This window comes from Cinclus cinclus, chromosome 5, assembly GCF_963662255.1.
Source record: "Cinclus cinclus chromosome 5, bCinCin1.1, whole genome shotgun sequence".
NCBI classification, from domain to species: Eukaryota; Metazoa; Chordata; class Aves; order Passeriformes; family Cinclidae; genus Cinclus; species Cinclus cinclus.
In genome coordinates this window covers 15765381-15778315 of record NC_085050.1, presented here as the reverse complement: position 1 = coordinate 15778315, position 12935 = coordinate 15765381, and the positions used below count along the sequence as shown (strand labels likewise).

At 42.0% G+C, this 12935-nt stretch overlaps 1 protein-coding gene across 3 annotated transcripts in view; it reads left to right on the top strand.

Annotated features, from left to right (window-relative positions):
• The first annotated feature begins 10144 nt into the window (after positions 1 to 10144).
• LCORL (ligand dependent nuclear receptor corepressor like) overlaps positions 10145 to 12935 on the top strand; it is a 79733-nt gene continuing 76942 nt past the window's right edge. For all 3 annotated transcript variants that reach the window (XM_062493412.1, XM_062493411.1, XM_062493413.1), the window contains exon 1: positions 10145 to 10292. In XM_062493412.1, the coding sequence (XP_062349396.1) occupies positions 10145 to 10292 (148 nt within the window). The remainder of the gene's footprint in view (positions 10293 to 12935) is intronic.

Here is a 12935-nt window from a genome sequence, read left to right as displayed (position 1 = left end):
TTTGAAGACAGCATATTACAGGGTTCTTTTTATTCTGTTTTGGGTTTGCTTCATTGTTTTGTTGGTTTTGGGGTTTTTTTTAAATAATAAATCTACTGATACTGCCTAAAAGCCCACAGTATGTGCTGGAGATAGCAGCATTAGTTATGTTAGAGGCAGGTGGGCAGGTCTCCAAACAACTTTTCCATAAACTCCAGGATCCCCACTCCTCCTCAGCGAAAGATGCAAGAAGACTAACAGATCACTTAAGATTTTGAGGAAAGAAGATTTCTAAGCCATAATTTCTTCAGCAAGCTATACCAAAATTAACCTAAAGCTCAATGAAAGCTAAAATGAAACTTCAAGAAGCTTACGGAGCTTAGAGGTTTGTATACTTTGTACCAAGAGGATTTCCTTACAACCTCTTTCTCTAGCTACTCTTGCCTATCACTTGTACAAAGAAGATGTATTTCTTCTCAATGAGCAGTAGGAAAAACTGTCATACTGACCCTTTCTTTGAATACTTTTGCTGGACTGGTAAGACCCCAGTTATTCACGTCTAATTTTTGTCATATTTATAAGAAGGAATGTGAAGGAAGAAAAATGTGTAAGAATGTTTCAACATTCCTTTCTTTTGACTTTAATTTTCATCCTGAGCTTTGCTTGCATGACAAGGAATTACTACTGGGTTTTGTATGTGTACATAGGGATACTTATGTGTGTGTGTGTGTGTATATGTGGCTTTGTTTCTGAGAGAGAGAAAACTGTTGTGAGTGATCAGGATTCTGCGTGGAATTGAACTGTTTCTTCACCTTTAAGATGTTTTTACTGTTTTCAGCGTCACAAACTGGCATTTTAAGGAAGCATACTGGTTCAGAAGGATTTGTTTTACATGCATTTCTCTGCTCCATGGCATGCTATTGCTTGGCTGAATACCTCTGTAACTAAGAGGAAGTATCTTTCCAGATGATAAAAAGGGTGACCATTTTCCCATGTCTATAATCTCCACCGTTTAAGTTTCTATCTTTAGATAAACCTAGCACCTCATTTTCTCTGGTCTAGTCAGATCACAGACGTGCCTCCCAGAGTAAATTCTAGCTGTGGATGGTATAGCCAATTCCCATGTTGAGTAGAACAGCTGAACATCATATACTGTATGAAGGGTCACTGTGAAGTGTAAAATAGAAAAGCAAAATCAAATAGTTGAATGGGTGCACAGCCTGTTTGGTGACCAACAGTGTGTCCATAAAAGTTCTTATCATGAAGGCCAATCAAAGTTCAAGTTTCTGCTTCATTTGTTTCTCCAGCTTGTTTTTTTCATGCCTTCCCCTTGGCTTTTGTCTTCTACTGTGTGTATATTTATCAGCTCATCCTAGACACAGTTCTTCTATTATCTATTACAAAAGCAACAGCAGCATTATTTTATTAGCAAGCTCCAAGGTTTCACTTCTAGTGAAACAAAATGTATCCCAAATAATATATGCTGTAAAGAATGGTGATAAAAGTTGTATAATAATACTGAATACTTAATGATGAACTCTTCATATCTAGACATCCTTGCATGACATTGATTTGTTACATGCTGTGTAAGACTGTTTATGACAACTTTGATCAGAAGTACTAAAATTTAAGAAACAATCAGGCCACAGATGGCAGTTAATCTAGTGTTTGACTAAATTAATTGGTTTCATAATTGGGTACACATGGAGCTCTTTAAACATTAATCACAGTCCTCTTAGATATCTTTAACAAGAGAAAGTGTGTCTGTTCCAACCAAATGCTTTGTGAAGCTGAAAATAACTGGAGAGTGTTGTCCTACGAAAAAAACCCAAACCTCAGAATGCTGTGATTGTATTTAGTTCTGCAGTGATAAAAATAGCAAGGTGAGAATTGGCATGTTTGGTTAAATTTAAGAAACATTCTATAACTGCACAGCAGTAGGAAACTTGTTACTGTTATCCCTTCACTGGGAGAAGAATTCAAGATCAAAATTGCTTTGGATTTTAAAAGCTTATGCGATTTCTACAATGAGTTTTCTGTTAAATCTCTTCCAATTTCATAGACCTGTAGACACAATAATGGAAGACTAGAGCCCACTCTAAATTAGAAGCAACAAATACTGTTGACTTAAGACATTCTGAGCACTTCCTTTGACTCTCCAGTCTGGAGAGTATCTCACTAGGATCTATATTAAGGCAGCAACACCCAACTGATAAATTTTGAGGAAAAGCTGATTGTGAGAATGTATAAAAGACTAAGAATATGAGAAATAATCTAAATAGGAAGGGCTTATTACAAGGGTATGAAAAATACTCACTATGAAATTTTGTCAGCCAAATTTGATGAAGTGATGGTACAGCCTTGGCTTGTAAAAATATTTGTGTAATACTTAAGTGGTTAATTTTTAAAATTAACAGTAAAGCACTAAAGTTAAGATAGAGATTCTATTTTAAAGAGCAAAACATTGCCATCTCTAACACTAGCATTTCAAATTCTGCTGTTTCTTTAAGCCCAAGGCTCTAGAACCAGAAGACAGAGGCCTCTTGGGTATCCTTTGAAAGAAACTGTAAACATTATCGTGCAGAAAAGTTTGAAAACATACCTTGATTCAACCCTAAGCAGAAAGGCAAGAAAAAATGTAAAATAGAATGTAATAGACTAGAGAGAATGGATGGAGAAGGAATAGACCTGAATCACTGTGGCACTGGGCCCAAACTTCAAGGAGAGGGATCCCAGCATTGCTTTGAAATACGGCACAACAGCTTCCCAGCCAACTTGTTCTGCACTGTGGGGAGGTATTGCCAGGGAATATAGATAGCTAGCTGTGAATACATCCTTCATGGCAAATTAAACACTTAAGTTTTAAACAAGAGGAGGAAAAGGAAGAAACCTTCAAAATATTTGGGTTTTATGGGGAAACTGGTTTGCATAAGATAGAGAAGGAAAGAATTACTTCTCTTTGCATCTCAATCCATGATCACTTAAAATGAAAAAGGCTTTTTCAAGGATGATCAAATTATGGGAAAGGACAACAGAAATATCATACTTTTTCTCATTATGATCTGCAGTAGATCATCTCTGCTGTCTACTTTTCTCAGAAAGAATCCAATGAGGAGCTGTTCAGTTTGTCATATTCAGCCAACTGTGACTTCTTTTTTTTATTAGCTGAGGGGATTACTTAATGTAGTCCTAAAAAGGAATACTTAATAGGAATCTATACTTGTTCTGTCACTTTACATGAAATAGTCTAATACAAAACAGTCTTTAAAATTAATGTGAAAATGGTAAATGTGAGAAAATAATAACTTAAAAAAACCTAAACTACTTTAGAGATAACATGAACAAAAAAATCCATGTTTGCTTTTAAAATCTCAGTATTAAAAAAAAAGGGAAATAAGAAAACATCTTGCTTATGTTGAATTAACTGCCTTTACAAAATCAAAATGTTATTTTCAGTACATTTGCAGCACTACTGAGATTGATAACAACCACATGAAAATATACTTATTGAGAACCAGCAGACAAAAATCAAAATATTTCAGGAATGCAGTTATGTGAAGAAATCTAAGGTCACAGCAAACTAAACCCCACAAGACTGATCTAGCTACAGAAAGAGTTGTATTTCAGTAATAACCAGGTTCTTTTCTTTTCTTCAATTTATTTTGAGTTTGAGAAATCATGTTAATCTCCCTGTTTTGCTAAAAGGACAGTGAATTTCATACACGATATTCCCTTCTTTTCTTCCACTTCTTTTCAATTCAAGAAGTTTAGGTTGGAAATTGAGATATTGAGTTGGTAGGAAAAGAGCAAAAGGGAAGATCAGTGGGGGATTCAGAATCATGTGCAATTCAGTAAAAAGAAAGGTTATACATAAAATTGATGAGATGAAGCCCAAATATGTAATAAAAATAGTTTTTCTAAATAAATCCATGAACAGTTCTACTCCAAACGGCAATAAATCTACAAGTGATGTTACAGGAAATAAACTGCCTTACCCAAGTGACTCCCACTTGTGGTGGATGCTGGTTAAGTTGGTTATAAAATTGCAGCCTATTCTGGAAGCTGCAGCTGGAAAGAGGTGCAAAGGACTCAAAAACATTAATTTCTGCAGTAAATCAAAAAAAAACCTGCTACAGGCATACACCTTCCTCATCACTGACTCACACTCCTGCAGAGATGGTAGGGACCTAGGAGGTGATACCCCATGCTCTGCTTCCTGGGCAATGGCTTTCATGGAGCAGCCAACTTGAGAATGGGGTGTTGTTTATGCAATCTTTCATCTTCCTTGCAATCCTTTATGGAGAAGGATCCCCCTCCTGTGATGTTCCACACGTGCTGTACCTTGTCACATGCTCTGTTGCTTCAGCTTTCATACAGGGAAACCTACCCAGTGTGACATTCCATACAAGGAAGGGTAGGTTTTGGGGAAAAAACTTCATTCTTACTTTAAATAATAATTAAGCTGTAGTCTGCAACAGAAGTAGCAGTCTTTGTCTTACTTATCTTTAGCAAGTTCTTAGCTACTGTAATTGTAAGTCATACATGAAGACATAAACAGTTCTTTGTCTTTTCAATTATAACATAAGTTTGGATTACCAGTGCATTCTCTGATGGCTGGCTTAGTATTTCATGTCCATCTCTAATATTAAGCTGAAATTAGTAATCTATTCTCTCTGGATTTAATAGCAGTGTATTTTCAGCTGCAGAGTTGCTCTGGTGATGGCATACTTAAATTACTTGGCCACATGGGAAACTTTAGAGAGTGTAAGTGACATTACTCAGCTGTGTGGAACATAGGATAACGTTTTAAGTGGAAGGAAAAACAGCCATATTTGATAGATAGTGCTATAGAGACATCACTTAGGAGTATATATTTTACCTTCCCTCCAAATTCAATTTTAATAGTCAAATAATGATATGTTAAAACAGCAGTCCAATGTACAGTAGAGTAATTTGTTATTTTCTGGCATTTCAAGCTGACTGCTCTCACTAACACACCTTTTTCTGCCAGAGTAGTACTGAAACAAGATACATCATCCTTATAAGAACACTTCAAGAATTATAAATGTTTTAAATTAGTACTAAACAAAAGTTTCTCTTCTGCTTGTTTTTTTATAATATATCACCATGGAGTCTTTCATATAGTTGGATATTGATATTTTATTTCACCTTACAAGCCTGTGTTGTTTAGAGTCCATTTTTTTTTTGACCTTACTGAAACATAGCTCTGCTTTGAGGAATAATTCTATAAAGTAACATGATTTTACTATGATCAAGTGTGCTCAGCTCATCATAAAAGTTGTGTGATTTTTTGTTTTCCTAGCTCTAAGAGTTTGTCTTAATACAATGCAGTCTCCATACACGCATTTTCTTGCGTAGCAGAACAGTCTCTAAACAGTAAACAATAGACCTGAAAATAAGCTATGAGAATTTCACTGCATATTCTAAAATGGCATATAATGGAGAACTCCATTTGTGTTTTAGTTACCCACATAAAATCAAGTGCCTGTATTTTATAAACATTTACTGTAGAGTTTCATTATAATGCTCGCTTGCTACAAACAAGGCTAGTTTGATATATGGAAGTGACATTTCTATTTAACTGAACTAGCTGATACAAGTAGACAGGACATGAAGAATATTGGTGTTCTTGAAAGCCTGCCTGCTGCTCACTGAGCTAATTAGATGATGTGGTAAGAGCACATCCTCTCAGATACAAACTTTGTTTCACCTAGTTAGATGCTCACAGATTTAAGAGCACTACTGCTAGAACACAAGAATAATATCCCCATTTTCTACCTTCCTAGACAAACGACTACAATGTTTGTAAAAGATGGTCATCTGCCTGAAATAATCATGTTTCATGTACTTAGAATTAGGTCAATAACAGGAACAGAAATACAGGCAGTGGAATCAGCTAATGCCAACAAGAATCAGAAAAACAGACCCTGTAATTATGGTATTAGCAGTATTTTTAATTGTATATTCTACTGAAATACACAGTCATTGAACACTAAATATATATTCTGAGCTATACCAAATATGTGTGATATGATTTTGGGGGTCTTCCTCTGCAGGGCCAGGAGTTGGACTCAATGATCTATATGGATCCCTTCTAAATCACAGTATTCAACATACCCTGAAATTTCAGGTGTAAACAGAAAATTTCTTTCTTCATCTATAAGATATTTGACATTAAATTATAGTCTCTCCACCCATCACCATTTGTAAACTATTCTGAATTTTATATGAGCATAGACATAAAAAAAGATGTAAACCTGGAATGTTTACAAATCATACTTTTCCCTGGTGATCTAAAAGTCAAGGAAGAGACCTGAAGTTGCCTGACTTTTCTGCTCAGTTAAAAAGCTCATTCTTCCACTTGTGTATGAAATGGAAACTTTTCCAATTGTTTCTATTAGAGTTTGTTCTTTCATTTCCCTTCATTTTCATTTAGAACTGATGACAATGCAAAGAAATGTTTGGAGTTTAACTTTCAAGACTCACAGGGCCCCTAACCCAAATGTCAGCAACATCTGGATTATGAACATATTTTTGCATATCTTCCCACTGATTGAGGTTATTATGAAAATTCAAAGTCTAAACTACTAGATTAGGGATAATCTTTTTACCTGGGCTGTGCTGCTTCCACCCCAGACACGGAAGTGGTAGATAATGAGCTGGCCCCTCTCTAACAGCATTCTTGCTGTACTGCTCTACAGCTGCTGGTCCAGCTGCCTCTGCTGAAGGAAAAAGAATGATCGTGTCAGTGTTTATGCCGAAATGTCCTCTAGTGTCATTATTTTCACCCTTCTGTTTTCTGTTGCAGCATATCTTTCAAGTATCAATGATCATCTGCAATATTCAGTCATAAAACTATCACACAATTCATCATTTAACCCTTTGTGTTTTACCAAGACACTGACAGATTCAAGGTTTACAAATTGTATTCATGTGAGAGAGGAGCTCACCACTGACTGCATCTGCAGAAGGATTGCTACAAGGTTTTGACCGTTCACGTTAGACTGTTTTAATTACACTTCATCATTGCCCCCAGCTTCCATAAAGCAGCACTTATGTGACAAAGAGCCATGCAAAGCTATCTGTACAGGAGTGAATTTCATCTTTGGGGAATAATTATAAAGAGGTTTTGGTGATGAACAATTTTGCAATGCTTCAGTAAGATAGGTAAATCTCCCCAATATGTTAAAAAAATTAATTCAAAAATTAATTCAAAATGTCAGATGGGGTTGTGGTATCAAACTGTAAGCATCTCTGAGTGTTTTAATTTCTCTTTACTGCCAAATTAATATGAGATGAAATACACAGGAAGAACAGCAGTAATAATTCTTGTAGTTTAAAAAAAAAAATTGTACTGGACTTTGTCTCCAGAGCCATTTCTAAGTAACTGGCACTCTGATCCCATAAAAATTAGCATGAACAGGCAGCTAAAATTAACCAAATTGAAACTACCTCTCACTGCTTCAGCATCTGCCCTCAATCAGCTTTGTAGTTTTGATCCAACCCTTGTTCAGAAAATTGGAAATGTGCAAAAGTGGTGCAAAAAAGTGGTGCAAAACTAGTCTCTACAGCATATCTGATTTCTAGACAGTATTTTCAGGACTAAGAGTTCAAAACCTAGGCAACTCTAAAAATTCAGTTTGAAATGCTTTCTTTCTCCTTTTCTCCTCTCCTTCTCTCTGAAATCTGTCCACTAAGGTTTTTAGTTTATTTTTACTTTTTCCTTTCATGCCTGGAGAACTCTCAAACAGGAGAAACCTTGAAGCTGCAACAAATATTATGTTAATTTTACAAAATGGGGAGGGGGGAGGTGGGGGGGGAGGTGTTAGTTCCTTCCCTACTCTTTATTTAATCACAGAAACCTCAAAATAAAACTCTTCAGATGTGGGACATTTGTGTCTCTATGAAACTGAGTCACATCACATAAGCTCAGGGATTCAGTTAAACACCATTCATTTAAAATTCTTCTGTGTTGAATTAATTAAGCTCAATTAGCTGCTTTACAGAAGTGACAAAGTTTATTTTTATGAAATTTCTTCACAAAACAATTATGTGATCTGCCATCTATTCCCAAAGTTTGGTTTGTTCCAATGGAAGAAGAACTCAACTTCAGGGACCTCTACAAGCAATCCTTGAATGTCTCCTTCACCCATAAGAAAGGAACATCTTTATGAAGTTCAGAAGGACATATTCATCAGGTAAGGTTTGCAGCAGAAGCCAATTCATGACAGATTTGTTTTTTAACCAGTCTTACAGGAAAAAAAAAAGAAAGAAAAAAATACAGGAGGGGTACTATTAGTTTGAAACTGATGCATTGTCCAAATAAGGTTACATTTTAGTTTGTGTGGGTTTTGTCTTCCCTGAGTTACCTTAGGTTTTGCCATTTCTTTGACGCAAGAATGAGAATTTTTGTTGCTGTTTGGAAGGCCAGTGTGAGACCCAAGATACTTGCAACAGATTTGAGTGAAGAAGGAGATTGGTAAATTGCTGCTTATCTATTGCTGGCTGCCATGATGAAACATTAGAGGAAGCCAAAATCTGCCTTTACACTTGCACTTCCAGTCTTGCCGTTCTCCTAAAAGGCTCCACTAAAAGGTGGTAAGGGCTCCCTCCATTGCTACACAGCCTTGCTTCTGACTCTCTACACAGAGATGTAGAGGGATGAATGAGTGGGGACTAACTTCCCCTTCACTGTTCAAACTTGAAGCTCTTTTGCAGTTTTGACACAGTATTGCTGAAAATTTGGTACAGAGTGGTTGGGTTCTTTCCAGCCTTGCATCTTCAAAAGGGGAGAAGAAACGGCCCTTTGTCTTTTATGCGGCCTTATTAAATCCTGTTTTCTTTTACAACCTCCAAATAAGCGCAGAAAATGTAATTCCTTGCTGAAGTGACACTGCTTACAAAGACTGGCATGAGAAGGAAAGCATGCAGGAGCAGGAGCTGCTCAAATATGTACCAGGATCTGAGAAGACTGCAGATCTTGGTTTTTCTGTCTAGGGAATTAAAGACTGCTAATTGCTCTCTTGCAATGGGTGAGTGAGTGTCGCATTGGACTGGTGTGGAAGAATACGTGTTTTGTGCTGGAGGCACAACACGAGGGTGACTGTGCAGAGCAGCACAACCGCCCGTCCAAGGGGTTGTCAAATGTTCCAAAGTAATCCAACCTGACGTTTGTGTGTTAAGTTTCTTGCAGTTACCTTAATCTGACTTCAGTTTGTAGGTTGATAGTAAGCCTTCTCAGGCGTGCTCCCAGACACTGAACTGAATTGATCTGGCTCCTAGTTTTCACGCTAGCCTTTTCCAAAGGGGTGGTGGGATACAATGCTGTGTGACGCCAGTCCCCTGCAAACCTCGCTGTCCGGCTCCGCATGACCAACACCCCCGTAAAAACTGGGCTGAAAGCAAAGCCGTCGAGAACAGACTGATGAACCGGGCAGCAGTTCAGAGAACTTTGAAAATCTCCCCGCGGAGTGAACCTGGCGAGCTGGCTTGGAAGGCACAGCGCTGTGTGACAGCCGCGTCCGTGCGGTGGTGGCAGGGGCGGAGGGGGAGCGAGCTGGCGGCAGCCCGGGGGCTGGAAGAGGCGGAGGGGCACCTGAGCCAGGAGCCCCGCTCCAAGCAGCGCCCAGGATAGACCTGGGATGACGGAGAGAACCGCGCCGGTTCTCGAGGTTCTCTGAGCCTGGCTGCGCTGTCCGCCCGGGGACAAACCTCGGGGGCGGTGCCGCTCCCCTCCCTCACGAACTACAGCTCCCGGCCTGCCTTGCTGCCGCCTGCCCGGGCCGGGCCAGAGCAGGTGGCGTGCTCTGCCCTGCGGGAGCTGCAGGCCGGGGAAAATCGATGGGCAGCGGGGCAGTGGCGGGCAGGGAAGGTTTTTCGGTTCTCGACCCGGGCCGCGGTCTGTGAGGGAGAGCCGGAGCCCGGGCAGGGCGGGCGGCGGGGCGGGGCGAGTGAGCCGCGGGGAGCGGGGACGCGCGTCAATCGCCCCGCCAGGCGGCGCGCGCGCTCCCCGCGCCGGATGCTGAGGGGGGGAAGGGGGGGAGCGGGCGCGCGCTCGACGAGGAAAAGGGGGGTGGGGGGGAGGGAGAGGAGCCGGGGGAGCGCGCGCTCGTATGTAAATGAGCGGGCGTGAGGTCAGAGGCAGATGGAAAAGGGAACAGAAGGAATGGCCGCCGCGGCTCCCGCTCCTCCTGCCGCCGCCTCCCAGTGCCGGAGCCCCCGCTGCACGGCGGAGCGCAGGGGAGTCCGCCGAGAACTCGACTCCTGGCGGCACCGGCTCATGCACTGTGTGGGTAAGAGAGGGGGCGGCGGCGTGTCCTGGCTGCAGCGAGGGGGACCGAGGGGCGGGGGACGGGGCGGCGAGCGGGGTCTGAGAAGGGAACGGGCAGTGGGGCGGGCGAGGCTCTCCGAGCCCAGGTCTGTCGGGTGGGCGGAGGGGGGGGGGGGGGAAGGGGGGAGCGGCTCAAGCAGCTTTCTTGGAGGGCGGGAGCGGAGACGGGATATATAGGGGAGAGCGAAGGTCCTAAGCCGCCTCCGGGCAGTATACAGGGTGGATGTTAGGGCTTTGCCTGGGGCCGCTGGGTCCCTCCCGTCACCGCCGATCGAGACCATTTCTCGGCTCGGGTCCTTTTGTCTCGGCTCCTCGTCGTTCGCGCGGTGAGCGCCGGTGGCTGCCCCCCTCCTCTCCTCCTCCATCGCCAGTGCCTGGGGGGCGGAGGGGGGAAGGGAGCCCGCCTCTGTGTGTGTGTCTGTGTGTGCGTGCGCCTTTAAGAGCGAGCCGCTCCTGCACTGACGGTTGGGATTTGAAGTTTTCCCTCCCCCTGGAAGTTGTCATGGCGACGGCAGCTCTCCCCCCCCGCCCCCGGGGCTGCCCCGGTGGCTCTCGTGCCGGGAGGTTTCCCGGGTCACGTGACTCCCCGCGCGTGTCCGGCTGGCGGGGGCGCGCGGGCACCGGCGGCGTTCCCGCCTGGAGGAGCCCCGGGACCGGGGCTGCTCCCGCTGCGCTCCGCCCGGGCAAGCGCAGCCTCCTCTCCCGGCCCCGGCCCCTGTCCCTGTGAGCGCTGGCATTCGGCACGTGAGCCGCCTCGGGGCGGCGGGCGCTTCGGCTGGGTTGGTTGGTTGGTTGTTTGTTTTCTGGAGGTGGGGTACGAACACAGAGGCCAGGAACTGCTTATTTGTATTGTTTCAACAGACGTTTCCCTTCTTGAGAAAACAGAATCTTTGATCTTCGAGTAGAATGTTAGAGTCAGTGCCGATCCTCCGCGATGGCTGAGCGGGGAAATACATCTAGTGTGGCTGGGAGGGTGAGCAGCACTTCATTCAGTATTTCTGCAGGCGCTTGAGACTACAGCAAAGTAAGAGGTGAATACCTAATCACCTGGTAAACCTGTATTTGCAGGCAATTAGCACTGTCCGAGTTCGTGGACTTTTTTACATTTTTCAGTAACCTGGAAACCGCTTCATGTGCACAAGCTTCTTGGTCTTGCTGTGTTGCCCCAATAGCACTTGTAAACACCTGCTGTGACACCTGTGTAAGCTTGCAGTGTCATTTTATTCCTCCAAGCTTTGGTATTGTTTAGAGAATAGTATTTTCTAAACACTACTACGCTACATAACACTTCAAATAAAGAGAACACAGTTTAATTAGAATATACTAGAGTGCCAGTTTATTGGCATAAATGCTGTGATAAGGTGTGAAATCTGAGGATAGGTATCTCTCACAAGTGACACTTTCTGTGATTGCCTGTTGTTTAATGGCATTTCACTTAAAAGTTTAAACTAAAATCCTAGAAGTCTGCCTGACAGTGGATGACTGGAGGAACCTCGGGTGGTAATTGTATACTGTCAGATGTGTTCGAGAAACAGTTGCAGAGCACAACCCACCCTGAGAAGGAGTGTAAAGAAATACAATAGGTTGAGTCCTCTGCTGGGCAGATCTCCTGAGCTTAGCGAACTTCTTCAGAATTGCCTTTCCACTTAGCTTTTCCCTGAGAATTGCTAAGTGCAAAACTGTCATGTAATTACTTATATCTTACACTGTGGTGGTGCTTCACATTCAGCTTTGTCTTATTTGGAATAAAACTTAAGGGTACAACTTCTTTGTATGTTCATGATGTGAAATCCAGTTAATAGAAAGGACCCATGAAATTATTAGCAACTGCTCAGGAGAAAGGACATAGGTTATGGTTTAATAGTTAGTCAAGAGCTATCTCAGTTAAGAACTGTTACCTGGCAGGCCTGTTGAGCAGCCCTTATCAGAGAGAGAGTGTAAACAAAGTGGCAAGAAAGTGAGTGGTCAGGATAATGGAGGTAGAGTACGCTTAACAGGTTTGGGTTGGTGGTTTTTTGTGTGTGGGTTTTTTTTCCCCTTTACTCCTTTGAAATTCTGTTGCATTAGATTCTGTAAAATAACCTCCTACAGTAGCTAAAAATAACTTCTAAAGTAATAATGGTTCATTGTTCTCGCTTGCCAAAGTATTCCTAAGGATTTGAAGAGTCTAACAAAGTTAGTGTTGACTGGAAGGTCTGAACAATGACTGGGTTGATGGCTGAAATGGCAACGTGGTGGAGGAAGGAGTGGTGAGTATGATGGATTTGGCAGTCTTCTCAAGGATCATATGTTTGTAGTAAAGTGAGAAAAACAATATGGTAAGGCAATAGTCCCCCAGTTCTTGAACTTTTTGGATGATCAACTTTATCTTGATGTCTTGTGTCATTTACTGTCTCAATACTAAATTTAGTATTGGCATTTCTGTAGTATAATTAATTGAACACTGAAATAATTTATCTGTCAGGGATTCCTCATCTACTTTCTTTATGGAAGTATTAAACTGAGACAGAGGTAACAGCTCCAAGACTCCAAGGTTGAGGCTCACAGTGAACACTGGTCATATTTGTGACAGTGAGACTGAAATAATATTCAGTGGAGGACTAGT